Source organism: Maylandia zebra, linkage group LG2 (assembly GCF_041146795.1).
Source record: "Maylandia zebra isolate NMK-2024a linkage group LG2, Mzebra_GT3a, whole genome shotgun sequence".
Taxonomy (NCBI): Eukaryota; Metazoa; Chordata; class Actinopteri; order Cichliformes; family Cichlidae; genus Maylandia; species Maylandia zebra.
In genome coordinates, this window is record NC_135168.1 from 40,647,754 (window position 1) to 40,666,869 (window position 19,116).

General features: G+C 39.4%; 1 protein-coding gene across 8 annotated transcripts in view; it reads left to right on the forward strand.

Moving 5' to 3' along the window:
• LOC101482391 (protocadherin alpha-C2) overlaps positions 1 to 18,928 on the forward strand; it is a 39,013-nt gene extending 20,085 nt beyond the window's left edge. For 2 of the 8 annotated variants that reach the window (XM_076873640.1, XM_024804844.2), the window contains exons 2-3: positions 14,722 to 14,757; positions 16,735 to 18,928. In XM_076873640.1, the coding sequence (XP_076729755.1) occupies positions 14,722 to 14,733 (12 nt within the window). In that variant the 3' untranslated portion in view covers positions 14,734 to 14,757; positions 16,735 to 18,928. The other 6 variants (XM_024804856.2, XM_024804843.2, XR_013093066.1 and 3 more) reach the window with 6 other exon arrangements.
• The last annotated feature ends 188 nt before the right edge of the window (positions 18,929 to 19,116 follow it).

Consider the following 19,116-nt stretch of genomic DNA (forward strand, 5'->3'; position numbering starts at 1 on the left):
ATATGCAGCACAGTTCAGTGATGTCCTATCCTAAAATCTTTATTCGACATTTAGTTCAATGTAGTTATCTAAAGCAAACTGATGAAACATACTATTTTAGGTGAAACAAACGTTTTCCCTTTTTGCAGTTTATATAAAATATTTTGGAAATAAAAAGAGACGTTTTACAGAAAATGATATGAATATACTTATTCTATGTCGTGCAGCGACCCATTCAAGTGAAAATAAAAAAAGTAAAATACTCCCATGAAAACGCATCTTCCACATCAGCCGTGTAAATCATTACGAATAAACTTCCTAAGCATTTCTTAGTGTTTAAGTTTAATCTTGGGGCAAATTAGTAAATTATTTTTGCATTAAAAAATATTGTGTGATGGCCATTTTATTTCAGGCAGAGGCGCTGTTTCCCAATCTAACTTACGGGACAATAGTGACATCTCGATCGCCACCCCAGTAAAATTTTAGATAAGAGGAAGAGAACGGAAAACGAGCAGCTCCTGGTGAATTTGGATTTCAAGGATTTCCAGACACTGTACTTGCATTTTCGGGGGAGATTTAACTGACGCCTACCTCTTCTTTAAAGCCCACTTGTTTTAAATTGCTTAAGAAAAGAAAGGTCGTAGTAAGAATGAAGGGATTTGTCTGCTTTGGACACTGGAGAAGGTATGTGCTGATATTCATTCTCCTCGCTTCCAATATAAAGTGCACTGCAGCTGTGACACACTACTCTGTTCCCGAGGAACTGGAAGAAGGCTCTGTTGTAGCAAATCTAGCCGGGGATTTGGGAATAGATGTGAAGACACTGGTCGAACGGAAAATGCGTCTAGAGATCATTGCAAATAGAAAATATCTGGACGTGAACAAAGAAACAGGGGAGCTGTACATTGTTGAACGAATTGACAGAGAATCTCTCTGTCCCGCTAAGACGTCATGTTATCTGAAAATGGAGGCAATAATCGAAAATCCCAAAAGAATTTTTTACATAGAATTGGAGATAATGGACATAAACGATAACGCGCCCCACTTCAGAAGAGACACCATAGATTTAGACATTTCAGAAGGGACAGAGGCTGGAGAGCGTTTTTCAGTGAGCAACGCAGTTGATCCAGATGTTGGATCGAACTCCGTAAAAGCCTACCACTTGAGTGAGAGTGATTATTTCACTATCGAAATTCAAACAGGAAGAGATGGATCAAAATTTGCTGATTTGATCCTTACAAAAAAACTAAATCGAGAAGAACGCGCTGCTCATAATTTAATTCTTACGGCCGTAGATGGCGGTATACCGCCTAGTTCAGGAACTGCTACTGTTTTTGTTCACGTTTTAGATACAAATGACAACGCCCCTAAATTTGAAGAAGACAGTTATCAGGTTAGTGTACTGGAGAATTCTCCAGTTGGAAGTATTGTTATTCATCTTAATGCGACAGATTTAGATGAAGGCTTAAATTCAGAAATAGTATATTCATATAGTCTGTATACATCGGAAAAAACACAGGAAACCTTTAATCTAAACCCTACGACAGGTGAGATCACTGTAAAGGGGGTGTTAAATTATGAAGATTTCAGGATTTATGATATGGAAGTTATAGCAACCGATAAAGGGGTTGGTGCATTATCAGGCCAATGTAAAATTAAGATTATTGTAGAAGACATGAATGATAATCATCCACAAATTTCTATCAAGTCTTTTCAAACTCCAGTCACTGAAAACATTGAATTGGACACAGTGATAGCTGTAGTTAGTGTCAGTGATAAAGATTCAGGTGATAATGGAATAGTTGATCTTCATATTCCAGATAATATGCCTTTCAAACTAAGGGAGTCCTCTGATAACTATTATGAATTACTAGTGTCGGAGCCTTTAGACCGTGAGAAGGTGTCAGAATATGACATCACTTTCACTGTGACAGACAGAGGCTCTCCTGCTTTATCTGACAATGAAACTATGACTTTAGAGCTGCTGGATGTTAATGACAATGTCCCACAGTTCCCCCAGTCGTTTTATACTATACGTGTCATGGAGAATAACGCACCTGGGGCCTTGCTCAGCTCACTCACTGCCTTTGACCCCGACCTCCATGAAAACCAGTATCTAGTTTATTTCATAATAGAGAAGGAGATAGCCAACACATCCATGTCTATGCTGTTCTCCATCAATCCAGAGAACGGTAATCTTTATGCACTCAAAACCTTTGATTATGAGATTGAGAAGGAGTTTCTGTTCCACATCGAGGCCAGAGACTCTGGATCTCCTCCTCTCAGCAGTAACGTGACCGTCCACATCATTATCGTGGACCAGAATGACAATGCTCCTGTTATTGTGTCACCGTGGCGTGCACACGGCTCTGTGGTAGAGGAAAAGATCCCCAGATCCACTGATAAAGGATCCCTGATTGCCAAGGTGATAGCGTTAGATACAGACTCTGTGCACAACTCTCGGATCACCTACCAGTTTCTACAGGTGACTGACGCCACCTTGTTTAGTCTGGACCAATACAATGGAGAGATCCGGACTATGAGGATGTTCAGTTACAGAGATCCACGCCACCAGAGACTTGTTGTTGTAGCCAAGGACAACGGAGAGCCTGCTCTCTCTGCTACAGTCACCATCAAGCTGACCACAATGGAGACTGCTGTTAAAGCCTACTCTGACATGACTGAGGAGCCTCTGGAATATGACATCTTCTCAGACATCAACCTGTATTTGGTCATCGGTCTGGGCTCGGTGTCATTTCTGCTGCTCATCACTATATTGGTCACCATCGTGATCAAGTGTCAGAAACCCAAGCCCAGCAAAGCAGCTCCTCCCTCCAGGAACAGTGTGATCAGTGAGAGGAACTCCACCATCGCAGACTCCACTCTGGTCTCCAACGATGCCTACTGGTACAGTCTGTTTCTAGCAGAGACCAGGAAAGGAAAGCTGGTGGTTAGACAACCTCTGCCAAAGGGCTCCAGGTACATTGTGTCCAGCATACCGAGAGGGACAGGACTGACAGACACTAGTGACTCAGCAGCTTCTACTCTACAGGTATGGAGAAGCAACGAGTGAAATTTTTACACTTACCAGTTCTATGGTTTTACTGCTGTTTCTCTGCTTAATCAACACCGTTAACACTGTGTATCCATTATTTTTTAAAACCACTCAACCAAATACCAATAAGAAAACAAATTATGTGTTTATTAATCAAATTAATTATCTTGCTGTGCTTTTGTTGGCATCTAGTAACTGCAGTTGAATGCTACAAACGATCTATATTTTAGGTAAATTAGGAGGACAGCTGTAGGAGCAACGACACTAATAACTATAACAACTACATTTGTAAAGCATATCAGCGTTATACTTTCGAAGTCGGTTAATTCAAGTGAGAGATAACACAACGCGTCGCTCTTTACCACAAAAAAAAAATCAGGTCCACGTGACGTCACCATCCAGATAACTGAGGAAAGTAACAGAACCTCCATTTTTACATGGTTCTTTCTTCTAGCAGCCCGAGGTCATAGTATATAACCTCTTTGTTGATATTCATAGAGGTGTGCTTTCTTGGAACCGAGACATCGATTTTGCCCATCCAGAGGCGTTTTATTTGTGAACGAGACGAACTAATAATCATGGATTTTAAATTATGTCATCGCTCTGGGGTGAGGTACGTGTCGATGCTCATTTTTTTCTGTGTGGCCGTCTCCGTTATATCTGCTGTTACACACTACTCAATCCCCGAAGAGATGGAACAAGGTTCCGTGGTCGCTAATCTAGCATTGGATTTGGGTCTGGACGCAAAATCACTGGGTAGACGCAACATGAGACTGGATGTCATCGCCAATAAGCGATATCTTGAAATCAATAAAGACACAGGAGAGTTATTTGTTTCTGAAAAGATTGACCGCGAATACATATGTAACAGCAAGAATCCATCGTGTTTTCTTAAAATGGATGTGACGATCGAAAATCCAATTCGTCTGTTCAACATTGAGGTTGAAATAATGGACATCAATGACAATGCGCCTTTTTTTCGTAGAGACACGATGCATTTAGATATATCCGAATCGACCTCGCCAGGGGAGCGCTTTTCCCTACCTAATGCTGTGGATCCCGATTTTGGTTCAAATTCAGTAAAAAATTACCATCTTAGTAAAAATCAACACTTTGCGCTTGAAATTCAGACCGGGAGAGATGGTTCAAAGTTTGCAGACCTGATTGTGAAAACATCTTTAGACAGGGAGAAGCAGGCTGTTCATAATCTAATACTCACTGCTGTGGACGGTGGAGTCCCCACCCGCACAGGTACAGCCAGCATCATTGTTCGAGTGCTTGATGTCAACGACAACGCCCCTTCTTTTGAAAAAGAAAAATATGTCGTAGATGTGATGGAAAACTCTCCAGTTGGCAGTCTAGTAATTAAACTTAATGCCACTGATTTAGATGAAGGATCCAATTCTGAGATTGTTTATTCATACAGTTTGTATACATCAGAAAGGACCCAAAATATGTTTAACCTCAATCCAGAAAATGGTGAGATCAGAGTCAAAGAGATGATAAATTATGAAGATTTAAAACTTTATGAAATGGAAATTATAGCCAGTGATAAGGGACCTAACTCAGTATCTGGACAGTGTAAACTTACAATACAGGTGACAGATATGAATGATAATCACCCAGAAATATCAATTAAATCATTTCAGAGTCCAATAAAAGAAGACACACCCACAGACACAGTGATAGCTGTAGTTAGTGTCAGTGATAAAGATTCAGGTGATAATGGAATAGTTGATCTTCATATTCCAGATAATATGCCTTTCAAACTGAGGGAGTCCTCTGATAACTATTTTGAATTAGTAGTGTCGGAGCCATTAGACCGTGAGAAGGTGCCGGAATATGACATCACTTTCACTGTGACAGACAGAGGCTCTCCTCCTTTATCTGACAATGAAACTATGACTTTAGAGCTGCTGGATGTTAATGATAATGTCCCACAGTTCCCCCAGTCATTTTATACTATACGTGTCATGGAGAATAATGCACCTGGGGCCTTGCTCAGCTCACTCACTGCCTTTGACCCCGACCTCCATGAAAACCAGTATCTAGTTTATTTCATAATAGAGAAGGAGATAGCTAACACCTCCATGTCTATGCTGTTCTCCATCAATCCAGAGAACGGTAATCTTTACGCACTCAAAACCTTTGATTATGAGATTGAGAAGGAGTTTCTGTTCCACATCGAGGCCAGAGACTCTGGATCTCCTCCTCTCAGCAGTAACGTGACCGTCCACATCATTATTGTGGACCAGAACGACAATGCTCCTGTTATTGTGTCACCGTGGCGTGCACACGGCTCTGTGGTGGAGGAAAAGATCCCCAGATCCACTGATAAAGGATCCCTGATTGCCAAGGTGATAGCCTTAGATACAGACTCTGTGCACAACTCTCGGATCACCTACCAGTTTCTACAGGTGACTGACGCCACCTTGTTCAGTCTGGACCAATACAATGGAGAGATCCGGACTATGAGGATGTTCAGTTACAGAGATCCACGCCACCAGAGACTTGTTGTTGTTGCCAAGGACAATGGAGAGCCTGCTCTCTCTGCTACAGTCACCATCAGCCTGACCACAATGGAGACTGCTGTTAAAGCCTACTCTGACATGACTGAGGAGCCTCTGGAATATGACATCTTCTCAGACATCAACCTGTATTTGGTCATCGGTCTGGGCTCGGTGTCATTTCTGCTGCTCATCACCATATTGGTCACCATCGTGATCAAGTGTCAGAAACCCAAGCCCAGCAAAGCAGCTCCTCCCTCCAGGAACAGTGTGATCAGTGAGAGGAACTCCACCATCGCAGACTCCACTCTGGTCTCCAACGATGCCTACTGGTACAGTCTGTTTCTAGCAGAGACCAGGAAAGGAAAGCTGGTGGTTAGACAACCTCTGCCAAAGGGCTCCAGGTACATTGTGTCCAGCATACCGAGAGGGACAGGACTGACAGACACTAGTGACTCAGCAGCTTCTACTCTGCAGGTATGATAAAAAAAAAGTCACTTAAAGACACCTTCAGCACATATATATATAAATCTTTTGTTGCACTTTTATGAAATATAGGCATAAAGGAACATGTTGAACAGAAAATTTCAGAATTTTTTTTCTTTTTCTAAAACTTTGAAATGTTAAAACCCCAGTTATGTCTCCCTTTTAGCACCCAAAGGTGCATCTATTGTGTATAGAAAAACTTCCAAAACTTACAGCTTCAAATTTTAGAAATTTGCACTGAGACATACTGTCTTCATTCTGATTCTGGTCAAAGCTGTCATTTAGATATACGTTGAGCATTATCAAATTTATTTTTATTAAGAGTTGATATTTATAACCTTCACATTTTTTGGATAATACTTAAATATGGATGGATAATAATAATTTCTCGAAATTTAACTAAATGAATTCCAGAGGCCCATCACTTACACCAGAAAGTCATATTAAATTGTTTGGATTGCATTTTTCAGAAGTCGCTGATTGAAAGCCTAATGCAGAGTCATTTGTTGTGTCTTTATGTTTTACATGATGCAATTTAGCCTATGTTTAAATAAAATTATATATCATTATAAGAAACACGAAGAATAAAAACTACAATGAGAAAACAGAATAAACAGGAAGTATATTTGGAGTATGAAATTCAAATCTTAAAGCAGGCAAAAATATAATTGAAGTATTTCATAACATTATTGTTTTTTGTTTTTAATAAAAAATAAAGTTCTAGTTTGTTACGACTCGGAAAAATTCTCTAAATACTGTTGATGGCGCTGCTCTTCAGTAAAACCTAATCTCATGTGACGTCATAATTCTCACGATACTTCATTGTAGGCGTTGTATATGGCATATTTACACCAGGCTCGGAAGACAGCGGCATAAAGATATTTTCTCCAGAAATTACCGTATTGCCTTTCGTCAGAGATTTGAGGATTGCTTCACCTTGTCTGAACATAGAAGAAATTAAAAGATTTTAAATACGCATTCTTTTCCTCAATGGCTCACCGTAATCTCAAGTGTTCCCGAAGATGGTATGTCTCAGTATTTCTTTTTCTTTTTCCCATCATGAATCCGGTATCGACAGTCACCCATTATTCGGTTCCCGAAGAAATGGACGAAGGTTCTCTTGTTGCGAATTTAGCAACAGATTTGGGATTAGATACAAGAAGTCTGAGTAATAGAAAAATCCGCGTTGACGTTGTAGGCAATAAAAAATATCTTGACATCAAAAAAGACACAGGAGAGCTCTTTATTCTGGAAAGGATAGACAGAGAGTTTTTATGTCCTCTAAAGACCACCACGTCTTGCTTTCTTAAATTAGACGCTTCCGTTGAGAACCCAGTGCGAATGTTTAACATTGAAGTGGAAATCGTGGACATTAATGACAACGCTCCACATTTTCGGAGGGGGACGATGCATTTGGACATTTCTGAATCAAGTCCAGTGGGGGAGAGATTCTCACTGAACAATGCTGCAGACCCAGATGTTGGAACAAATTCTGTGAAAAATTACCATCTGAGCTCAAGTGAACATTTCTCAGTTGAAATTCAGACCGGGAGAGACGGGACAAAGTTTGCAGACTTGATTTTAAAAAAACCTTTAGACAGGGAGAAGCAGGCTGTTCATAATCTAATTCTTACTGCTGTGGACGGTGGAGTCCCCACCCGCACAGGTACAGCCAGCATCATTGTTCGCGTGCTTGATGTCAACGACAACGCCCCTTCTTTTGAAAAAGCAAAATATGTCGTAGATGTGATGGAAAACTCTCCAATTGGCAGTCTAGTAATTAAACTGAATGCCACTGATTTAGATGAAGGATCCAATTCTGAGATTGTTTATTCATACAGTTTGTATACATCAGAAAGGACCCAAAAGATGTTTAACCTCAATCCAGAAAATGGTGAGATCAGAGTCAAAGAGATGATAAATTATGAAGATTTAAAACTTTATGAAATGGAAATTATAGCCAGTGATAAGGGCCCTAACTCAGTATCTGGACAGTGTAAACTTACAATACAGGTGACAGATATGAATGATAATCACCCAGAAATATCAATTAAATCATTTCAAAGCCCAATAAAAGAAGACACACCCACAGACACAGTGATAGCTGTAGTTAGTGTCAGTGATAAAGATTCAGGTGATAATGGAATAGTTGATCTTCATATTCCAGATAATATGCCTTTCAAACTGAGGGAGTCCTCTGATAACTATTATGAATTAGTAGTGTCGGAGCCATTAGACCGTGAGAAGGTGCCAGAATATGACATCACTTTCACTGTGACAGACAGAGGCTCTCCTCCTTTATCTGACAATGAAACTATGACTTTAGAGTTGCTGGATGTTAATGACAATGTCCCACAGTTCCCCCAGTCATTTTATACTATACGTGTCATGGAGAATAATGCACCTGGGGCCTTGCTCAGCTCACTCACTGCCTTTGACCCCGACCTCCATGAAAACCAGTATCTAGTTTATTTCATAATAGAGAAGGAGATAGCTAACACCTCCATGTCCATGCTGTTCTCCATCAATCCAGAGAACGGTAATCTTTACGCACTCAAAACCTTTGATTATGAGATTGAGAAGGAGTTTCTGTTCCACATCGAGGCCAGAGACTCTGGCTCTCCTCCTCTCAGCAGTAACGTGACCGTCCACATCATTATTGTGGACCAGAACGACAATGCTCCGGTTATTGTGTCTCCTTGGCGTGCACACGGCTCTGTGGTGGAGGAAAAGATCCCCAGATCCACTGATAAAGGATCCCTGATTGCCAAGGTGATAGCGTTAGACACAGACTCTGTGCACAACTCTCGGATCACCTACCAGTTTCTACAGGTGACTGACGCCACCTTGTTCAGTCTGGACCAATACAATGGAGAGATCCGGACTATGAGGATGTTCAGTTACAGAGATCCACGCCACCAGAGACTTGTTGTTGTTGCCAAGGACAATGGAGAGCCTGCTCTCTCTGCTACAGTCACCATCAAGCTGACCACAATGGAGACTGCTGTTAAAGCCTACTCTGACATGACTGAGGAGCCTCTGGAATATGACATCTTCTCAGACATCAACCTGTATTTGGTCATCGGTCTGGGCTCAGTGTCGTTTCTGCTGCTCATCACCATATTGGTCACCATCGTGATCAAGTGTCAGAAACCCAAGCCCAGCAAAGCAGCTCCTCCCTCCAGGAACAGTGTGATCAGTGAGAGGAACTCCACCATCGCAGACTCCACTCTGGTCTCCAACGATGCCTACTGGTACAGTCTGTTTCTAGCAGAGACCAGGAAAGGAAAGCTGGTGGTTAGACAGCCTCTGCCAAAAGGCTCCAGGTACATTGTGTCCAGCATACCGAGAGGGACAGGGCTGACAGACACTAGTGACTCAGCAGCTTCTACTCTGCAGGTATGGGAAACGTTTACATTCAGCATTTATTTATACTGATGTACTTTGTCAATGTCCACCCCTCCGCTTACAAGTGATCAGTGTTGGACTGAATCATTAATTCAGCTTTGGAATTTGAATCCATCCCAGTCCAGTCAGTTTACTTAAATCTACCGACCTCTATTTTTTTTTTTTTTTTAAATATCTATATTTGGTATTTGGGTCAATAAGCAAATCAGAGTTTCTCTCCATCATCATTAGTGTGGTCAAAGGAATAACTTTGTTAATCTGACTAGATATCTACTAAAGGAATATTTATTGGGAAGAAAGAAAAATATTGTTCAACTGTACATTTTGTGTGTACAGTTTTTTTTTAAAGAATTACACCCAAAACATGTAACAAAGGAAGATGAGAGATTAACAGTATACAAAGGTTGCCTAAAAAGAAAAATTAGACATGTTTTGAGGAAATTAAATGTGTCATAAATATGATATTTACATTTTGTTTAAATACTTGAAATATTCTGACCATATAGCAACACACCTAATGGTGAAACCTTTCCACTATGATTTTTGGGAGGAAACTTCTACACAGTATAAATGCAGAACCACAGAGACTTACAAATGAGCCTATGTGAGAACTGAGTTTTTAAGTAGGCTGTGCCAATAGAGGCAAGGTCCAAAACTCAGTAGAAACACTGCAAATAGAGTGCATAAAACCACAGACAGTAACATGCCCCCCCCCCCCCCCCCCAAAAAAAAAGAAAAGATAAGAAAATATTACATAGTCAGTTCAAGCGTTCAAATAAATATGTTAATAATCGAGCATGCACAAACATTTAAGAACGAAAGCCTTCATATATACACGCACTGAAACTGTACGTAAACTACAAAAATACAGACATGCTTGGTGTGTTTGTTTAGTTTTGTTGACTGGTCTGATCACTAACTGGCACTTACTTTTCTGTACTTGGCTGAAATTATTCTTATTGTTATTGTTGTTATTGTTGTTATTATTATTATTATTATTATTATTATTATTATTATTATTAATATTAATATCTTAACTCTTTCCATTGTCTCTTTGAGTGCACACTATATCGAGTAGCTTGCCTAAATTTTATGTGTAAAGTAGCAGGCAGGCATTGTGTACCTTGCCAATAGCGAGAGCAAACAGTCTTTAGGTGAGTGTGACAAAGACCCGGGTGATGCATACAGTTTATTAAATCGCAATAAAGTTTTATGGCACAAAACATGTAATATAATTTTAGCGCCGTTTCAAAAATAGATGTGTCTTGCAATTAAACCGGCCTTTATATCATTCCTTAGGCATTGAAAACAGACAGAAAAGACGGGAAAATCGGTAGCACATCATAACAGAGTAACTGCCATTCGCAATGCGCAGTGATACATTTGATGTCATTACTTGTCCAGTACTGTTTCATGCATCAGCACAGGAAACCTCGCACTCCGCCAGACAAACGGGATACTGTGTTACAAACTCGCTGTTTTCCTCATGATAATTGCGTAATAAAGAAAAAAGTGCATGAAGAAATGAAAAGATGCCGAAAACTGGGAAGTACTTCGTGTGCATTCACTAATTCACGTCCCAGTTCGCATCAGCAACTTCTTAAACGGGAATTGAGACGCCCTGATTCTGTTGTTATTTAATAAAAACAACAATTTTATTTTTATGTTTTTTTTTTTATTGAAAAAGTTGCGCAATTGTTTCCGTCGCTGTTTTGCAGAAAAACACACCCATTAGTGAGGTCATTGATTTCACGTAAATTTATTGGAGGAAGGAGAATAGGTGGTCCCATTTAAAATGTACGTCATTCGTGAGGAAGAAACATTTTCTCTGATGTTGTCCGTTTCGTGTGTTTAGTCAACAAGAGGACGATTTACCTGCGTTTCCGCACATTTCAAGGTGTTTCAGAGTTACGGAAGCTTCACGATGATGCACCATCTCAAACAGTCATGCGGGACAGGGTACGTTTCCCTGATTTTCTTTCTTTCTGCTATCGTGAATACTGCGTCTTCAATCACCCATTATTCTATTCCTGAAGAAATGGAGGAAGGTTCTGTTGTTGCAAATCTAGCAACCGACCTGAGGTTAGATGTGAAGACGCTGAATGAAAGAAAAATGCGCGTGGATGTAGTAGCTAACAAAAAATACCTCGACATTAACAAGGTAACGGGGGAGCTGTACATTTTAGAAAGGATTGACCGTGAGTTTTTCTGTCCATCGAAGACAACATCATACTGCGTTCTTAAATTAGACGCTACTATCGAGAATCCTGTGCGGATGTTTAATATTGAGGTGGAAATAACGGACATTAATGACAACGCTCCACATTTTCGGAGGGGGACGATGCATTTGGACATTTCTGAATCAAGTCCAGTGGGGGAGAGATTCTCACTGAACAATGCTGCAGACCCAGATGTTGGAACAAATTCTGTGAAAAATTACCATCTGAGCTCAAGTGAACATTTCTCAGTTGAAATTCAGACCGGGAGAGACGGGACAAAGTTTGCAGACTTGATTTTAAAAAAACCTTTAGACAGGGAGAAGCAGGCTGTTCATAATCTAATTCTTACTGCTGTGGACGGTGGAGTCCCCACCCGCACAGGTACAGCCAGCATCATTGTTCGCGTGCTTGATGTCAACGACAACGCCCCTTCTTTTGAAAAAGCAAAATATGTCGTAGATGTGATGGAAAACTCTCCAATTGGCAGTCTAGTAATTAAACTGAATGCCACTGATTTAGATGAAGGATCCAATTCTGAGATTGTTTATTCATACAGTTTGTATACATCAGAAAGGACCCAAAAGATGTTTAACCTCAATCCAGAAAATGGTGAGATCAGAGTCAAAGAGATGATAAATTATGAAGATTTAAAACTGTATGAAATGGAAATTATAGCCAGTGATAAGGGCCCTAACTCAGTATCTGGACAGTGTAAACTTACAATACAGGTGACAGATATGAATGATAATCACCCAGAAATATCAATTAAATCATTTCAGAGTCCAATAAAAGAAGACACACCCACAGACACAGTGATAGCTGTAGTTAGTGTCAGTGATAAAGATTCAGGTGATAATGGAATAGTTGATCTACGTATTCCAGATAATATGCCTTTCAAACTGAGGGAGTCCTCTGATAACTATTATGAATTAGTAGTGTCGGAGCCTTTAGACCGTGAGAAGGTGCCAGAATATGACATCACTTTCACGGTGACAGACAGAGGCTCTCCTCCTTTATCTGACAATGAAACTATGACTTTAGAGCTGCTGGATGTTAATGACAATGTCCCACAGTTCCCCCAGTCATTTTATACTATACGTGTCATGGAGAATAACGCACCTGGGGCCTTGCTCAGCTCACTCACTGCCTTTGACCCCGACCTCCATGAAAACCAGTATCTAGTTTATTTCATAATAGAGAAGGAGATAGCTAACACCTCCATGTCCATGCTGTTCTCCATCAATCCAGAGAACGGTAATCTTTACGCACTCAAAACCTTTGATTATGAGATTGAGAAGGAGTTTCTGTTCCACATCGAGGCCAGAGACTCTGGCTCTCCTCCTCTCAGCAGTAACGTGACAGTACACATCATTATTGTGGACCAGAACGACAATGCTCCAGTTATTGTGTCTCCGTGGCGTGCACACGGCTCTGTGGTGGAGGAAAAGATCCCCAGATCCACTGATAAAGGATCCCTGATTGCAAAGGTGATAGCCTTAGATACAGACTCTGTGCACAACTCTCGGATCACCTACCAGTTTCTACAGGTGACTGACGCCACCTTGTTTAGTCTGGACCAATACAATGGAGAGATCCGGACTATGAGGATGTTCAGTTACAGAGATCCACGCCACCAGAGACTTGTTGTTGTTGCCAAGGACAATGGAGAGCCTGCTCTCTCTGCTACAGTCACCATCAAGCTGACCACAATGGAGACTGCTGTTAAAGCCTACTCTGACATGACTGAGGAGCCTCTGGAATATGACATCTTCTCAGACATCAACCTGTATTTAGTCATCGGTCTGGGCTTGGTGTCATTTCTGCTGCTCATCACCATATTGGTCACCATCGTGATCAAGTGTCAGAAACCCAAGCCCAGCAAAGCAGCTCCTCCCTCCAGGAACAGTGTGATCAGTGAGAGGAACTCCACCATCGCAGACTCCACTCTGGTCTCCAATGATGCCTACTGGTACAGTCTGTTTCTAGCAGAGACCAGGAAAGGAAAGCTGGTGGTTAGACAGCCTCTGCCAAAGGGCTCCAGGTACATTGTGTCCAGCATACCGAGAGGGACAGGGCTGACAGACACTAGTGACTCAGCAGCTTCTACTCTGCAGGTATAGGTCCTCAATGTTTTTTGCATTTTTTAAAAAACTCTTTTTAAAAAAGGATACCTACTACTTATTACAATTTCTTGTTTAACAAACTCCAAAGTGAAAAAAAAATGTAAACTTTTAATCGCTGGTACACACTTGCAATATCTGCAATGGAAATGTTTTTCTCTTTGCATGAGAGACATTACAACCTTTAGAAAATGAGTACAGATTAAAAAATGCCAACAATAATGTTTCACATGTGTGAAACCCAAATATGTTTTTGCTCTGGTGTCAATGTGTTTAGTTTTATGTTAACTGGCACATGAGCAAAGGTACACAAGTCAAATAAGATTTATTTTAAAACAAACAGGAGAAATGCATTTTGAGATCAGACAGGAGTGTGACTTTCTTTGCAGGTTTTCAAAGAGTTATATCGTCCTTACTATTTTGTTTTGTTTGTTTGTTTTTTGCTGTTGATGACATGACCTTTCAACATGAAGAAGATACAGAATATGAGATTGCTGGTCATCAGAACAACTTCAAACTTAAGTCTGCACTATGTTTGCAGGAAACTATGACATTAGGGTAGGCAGTTCATCTCCAGTAGTTGAGATGAACAGGTTTTGAGAGAAGAAACAGAAATCTCTTAATTTATTGGTTAGAATAAACAACTTAAATATGATACAATTTTGCCATTATTCTATGTCATATCTGTCTGTCTTTCTTTCTTGGTAAGTATGGTACTCTAAATGTAAAACTGTGTTGTGACCTACTTCTGTAGCACACATTGTAACAGTATTCCCTTCTAAGGTTCACACTAACCACGCTTATTCTGTGCTATTTATAAGTCATAACATTCAGTTTATAGTGCCAACTCTTTGATCACTGGATTCATACACACATACACAAAGAATCCTTCTGTGCTTGTATTGACCTGACCACTGAATTGCTTTTTTTTTCTCCCCACTCTAAAGTACCCTAAATGAAGGAAGTCCGCTCTGCAGTTGGAGGTATGCAGAAGTCTCACTCCCCCACCCTGGATAACTTTTCTATTAATTATTACAGAACTATTGTTTCAATTGTTTTTCTGTTTGTTTTGTTCTCGGTGGATGTTAGTATTATTCAGTGTCTTGTATTTCATTTTCTTTGAGGAGGAGATGTTTTTTTTTTTTTTGGTTTTTTTTAGATCACTTGACTTACTTAACATTACATGCATTTTGCCACTTTTGTGTCAGCTTTAATGCTTACAGTCTCATCCATTAGGCCTAATGAAAGCTTCTTATACAGTCTAACCAGCACAGTGATTAACAGCATGCTAATATATTTGAGTACTATGTTTTCTCCCTTAATACTTTTATACTATTTTGGTGCATAAAACATTACTATCATGACCTTTATTGACCTCAGACAATAAAAAAGATTAAACAAAAATAATCGTAATGGCTTACAGTCTTGCTTACATTTCAGCGAATACAGTCATCCAAATTAAGTAGTATTAAATTAGTATTCCTGTCATAGTCATTGCTTTTGGTGAACAAAGTGACAATCATGTTGAGAAACTAAACAAAACAAAAGAAACCGAAGCAAAGCAAAGCAAAACAAACAAACCAAAAAACCCTTCACTTCAGTCAACACTGTTGTTATTTGCTTGCTTAGGTTCTGGCCTTTGCTGTTACAGGTTTTCTCAGTTGCTTTGGTAGATTTCTCAAAACATTTTCAACACTCTCTGCATTGAAGATTAATTACCAAGAGCAGCACATGCATGCAGCAAACAAACAAACAAAAAACAAACAAACCCTACCGTGAAGAGGCTGTAACTCACTCAAAACTGAAAATTTACTTCACGAGCTAGCAAAAATACCTCTGATATCAACATGAAAAGTGTGAACCAGGGATATTTTGACCGAAGACAGTGATTGTTATTTCGAATTTCCTCACTTCTAGTCTTTTCCTCCAATTCTTTTCACTTTGTATCAAAGTGAAAATTCTGTGTTTGTAATGAACCACTTACATTTCCATGTAGTGTGAGGGTTTTTCCTATGCTTCTCTATGTTTTTCCTGCAATTGTCACAATATAAACTATACTAAATGGGGGGAAAAAAACAAAAAAACCTCTGGCCCCAGGTTTTCATACTTCACATATTTTTCTGACAGCTCAGCTCCGTTTTTTTTTAAATTTTAAGTTTAAGGTTTCATACTTGTAACATATACTATAATAGAGTTTAAGATTAAAAACTATTCCATGGAGAAAGAATAATTTATATTGATGACAAAGACAAATACAACCCATGAGCATTCAAATTGTCTAGACCTGCTGAAAGATTTACAAATTTAAAGAATAATGAAAAATTTTCCTTATGCTGTGGATGAGCAACACAGTGCTGTGAATGATTCTGTATATTGTTTTGACAGCATTAACTCTAATTCAGGAACTGAGCCTAAGCAACTGAGAAAAACTGAAATATATGCCAAGAAAAAAATGCCCTTAATTGAATCACTATGTTCTCAAAAGAATGGTGTGTGTGTGTGCATGTCTGTTCATCCCCTAATGATCCATCACTTATATATTAGGACTATTTCCTGTTTTTGAATGTTTGTAAGTGAAATTGGGCTGTGCTGTTAAACCGGTGATTCTACTAAATGTTTCTGACTTCACAGAATGACACGTTTGAACATGAATGACACAATGTCTGTTGTAGACTGAATTGTGACCTAAATCTTTGTGCAGGAGACGCGCAAAGAGAAACCGGTCACCCAGTTACCTAGCAACCACTCTCCTTCACATAATTTTGCAGCATGGTATTCATAGATCTGCCTCCTCCCCACTACATGTTCAAGGATCCGCCCAATCCCTCAACCCAGTCTGTCCTCTGCTTGAAGCCCCGTATAAGCGACAGACGTCGGCTGCATGAGATGTGTCAGTTTGCCCAGTCCCAAGTGCTCTTGTTCTTTTTTTGAAATTTGTCTAATTTTCATCTCGTTGGCAGGCATCCACAACCAGCAGCAGCAGTTCCACATAAGACCCCCATCCACCTGCAGCGTACAGGATTAACACTGACAAGAATGGCTTCACAGAGGAAAGAAGAAACCTCTAACCATACACCCCCCTCCAGGTCTGTCCTGCTGAGTCTGTAAAAACATGGCCCAGAGCTTTATCTTTGAACCCATGAAAAGCCAGTCAACAATGCATCCCTGTCCATTCAGTATGCATGATAAGACAGCATGGTTTCAACCACACTTCAACTGTCATATGTTAAAAAGAAAATTTCAAGAGGAGATGCAATGAAATGGACTATCTGAAAAACTGTGCCAGTGGATATTAAAAGAAGCCACATCAAAGAGTAAAAAGGTGGACATTGAAATGTTGAAATGCCTTGAAAATACACACACTCTCTCTCTCTCTCTCGCTCTCTTCAAAAAAATGAAACACATAAGATATCATATTTTTAACTGCTCTGCTTTGTCTTGGTCTACTACAGCTTTGTTGTATGATAAATAGGGTAACTAAGGTGAAATAGCACAATTAACTAAACATCAGAAAAGCACCAACCTACAGTTTTAATGTATGAAATAAGAGAAAATCAGTATTTTGTAAATGTGGTAACTTTGAGTACTTTTATGTTTTGTACTTGACTTTGTGCTTTATATGTGAACTAGGCCTGAAGATACTGTATGACTTAGAGCAGCGGTCCCCAACCTTTTTTGCGCCACGGACCGGTTTATGCCCGACAATATTTTCATGGACCGGCCTTTAAGGTGTCGCGGATAAATACAACAAAATAAAACTAGTACCGGTACCGAAAAAAAGAAAATTTATTCATAACACACGTAAAAGACCAAGGAAAACCGAGTAAACGATAAAAACGATAACAAAATAACGCTGAAAACCGATAAAAACCCTGAAAACTATACATTTCACACCTGAGCCTCAACTCTCGCGGCCTGGTACCAAACGACTCACGGACCGGTACCGGTCCGAGGCCCGGGGGTTGGGGACCGCTGACTTAGAGTGCTGAGAGATAAGATCAATAAGTGTACAGAACAGAAAAGATCAAGGCCTTTAGCCATTATGCCTTTAAGTTGTTTTTGCATGGAAGAATTCAAGTACTTTTGACAGCTTTTGTTATTTTATTATATTAAGCAACATTTTTGCAGTTAAGTCTCACTGTTTCACTTGATTTTTCCGAACAATATGGAGCGATTTTAATGGGACAATAATGGCAGTAAATCAGTATAACACCTTTTAATCATGATGTCCTGAGAGGTTTAGAAGATGTCAAACAAAATCTATAAAACAGCACAATGACATTGCTTTGGACTCAGAAAACGATTTAATCAAAGCCTAAATTAAAATGTGCAATGTCGCTTATTATTTATTTTATGTGCTCCTCTAGAATGAGGCTTGGATTTTAAATGCAACACAAGTGAATACAGTGAGCCTTTAGCACTCTGTACGGTATATGCACCACAAACATGAACATGTACAGTCACCTGTCAATGTCTAGATCCAAGTTCTGGCTGTTCCTTCATTTTGATGTCTTCTGCAGTGTTTAAAACCGAAGAACCAAACATGTTCGTTTAATCCTTACACTTCAGAAACAATGTTGTTATGGTTGATTTCACTCAATGAAAGCTGTTCTAATGTTTATCACTGACTAACTGTATGTATATGGATATGCATATGCAGCACCTTATCTAGGATACAGATATAATTCATATATACAGTATCTCATTTGTATGTATCTATGAATATGCCTTTCATTTTCAGTACCAGTGCTTTTGCAACTTTTAATGTGAAAAAAGTGGAACTCCTGTGCCATAAGATTTATGACCCCAACTAGTATGTTTAGCACAGCTCATAAAGCATTACTTTTAAGAAGCTCAAATATCTTAAAAACATATGCAGTAAGGGCCTTTGTACAGTGGTACTTTTATGGTGCAATATATGGTAATTTGTGTAATGTGTGATCTGTGGTTTGGTCTGTAAGATTCATTAAATACTAAACAGAATAAACTAAAAGGCATTTAGTACTCATTTTAGATAGCTGGATTATTTAATAATTGTTTCAAATGTAATACATTTTAAGCAATACTTGTCTAACCATCTAAATGGATAGTATCGAGAGTGAGAGAGACACACTCGTCTATTATAATAAAATGCATTAAAATGCCAAAGTTCAAGTTCCTGTCCCATCTTTGTAAACTTGTCAACCAACTCAGTCAAGTTTCTCTACAGTAGAACCTGCTTGTATTAATGTATTAATACTTATTGAATTGACTGTATTAATTTCAGATTTATTTACCTTATTAAGATATTTGCTCTTTCACATTTTATTTTACCATTCTATTAAATTCATTATATATTTGTT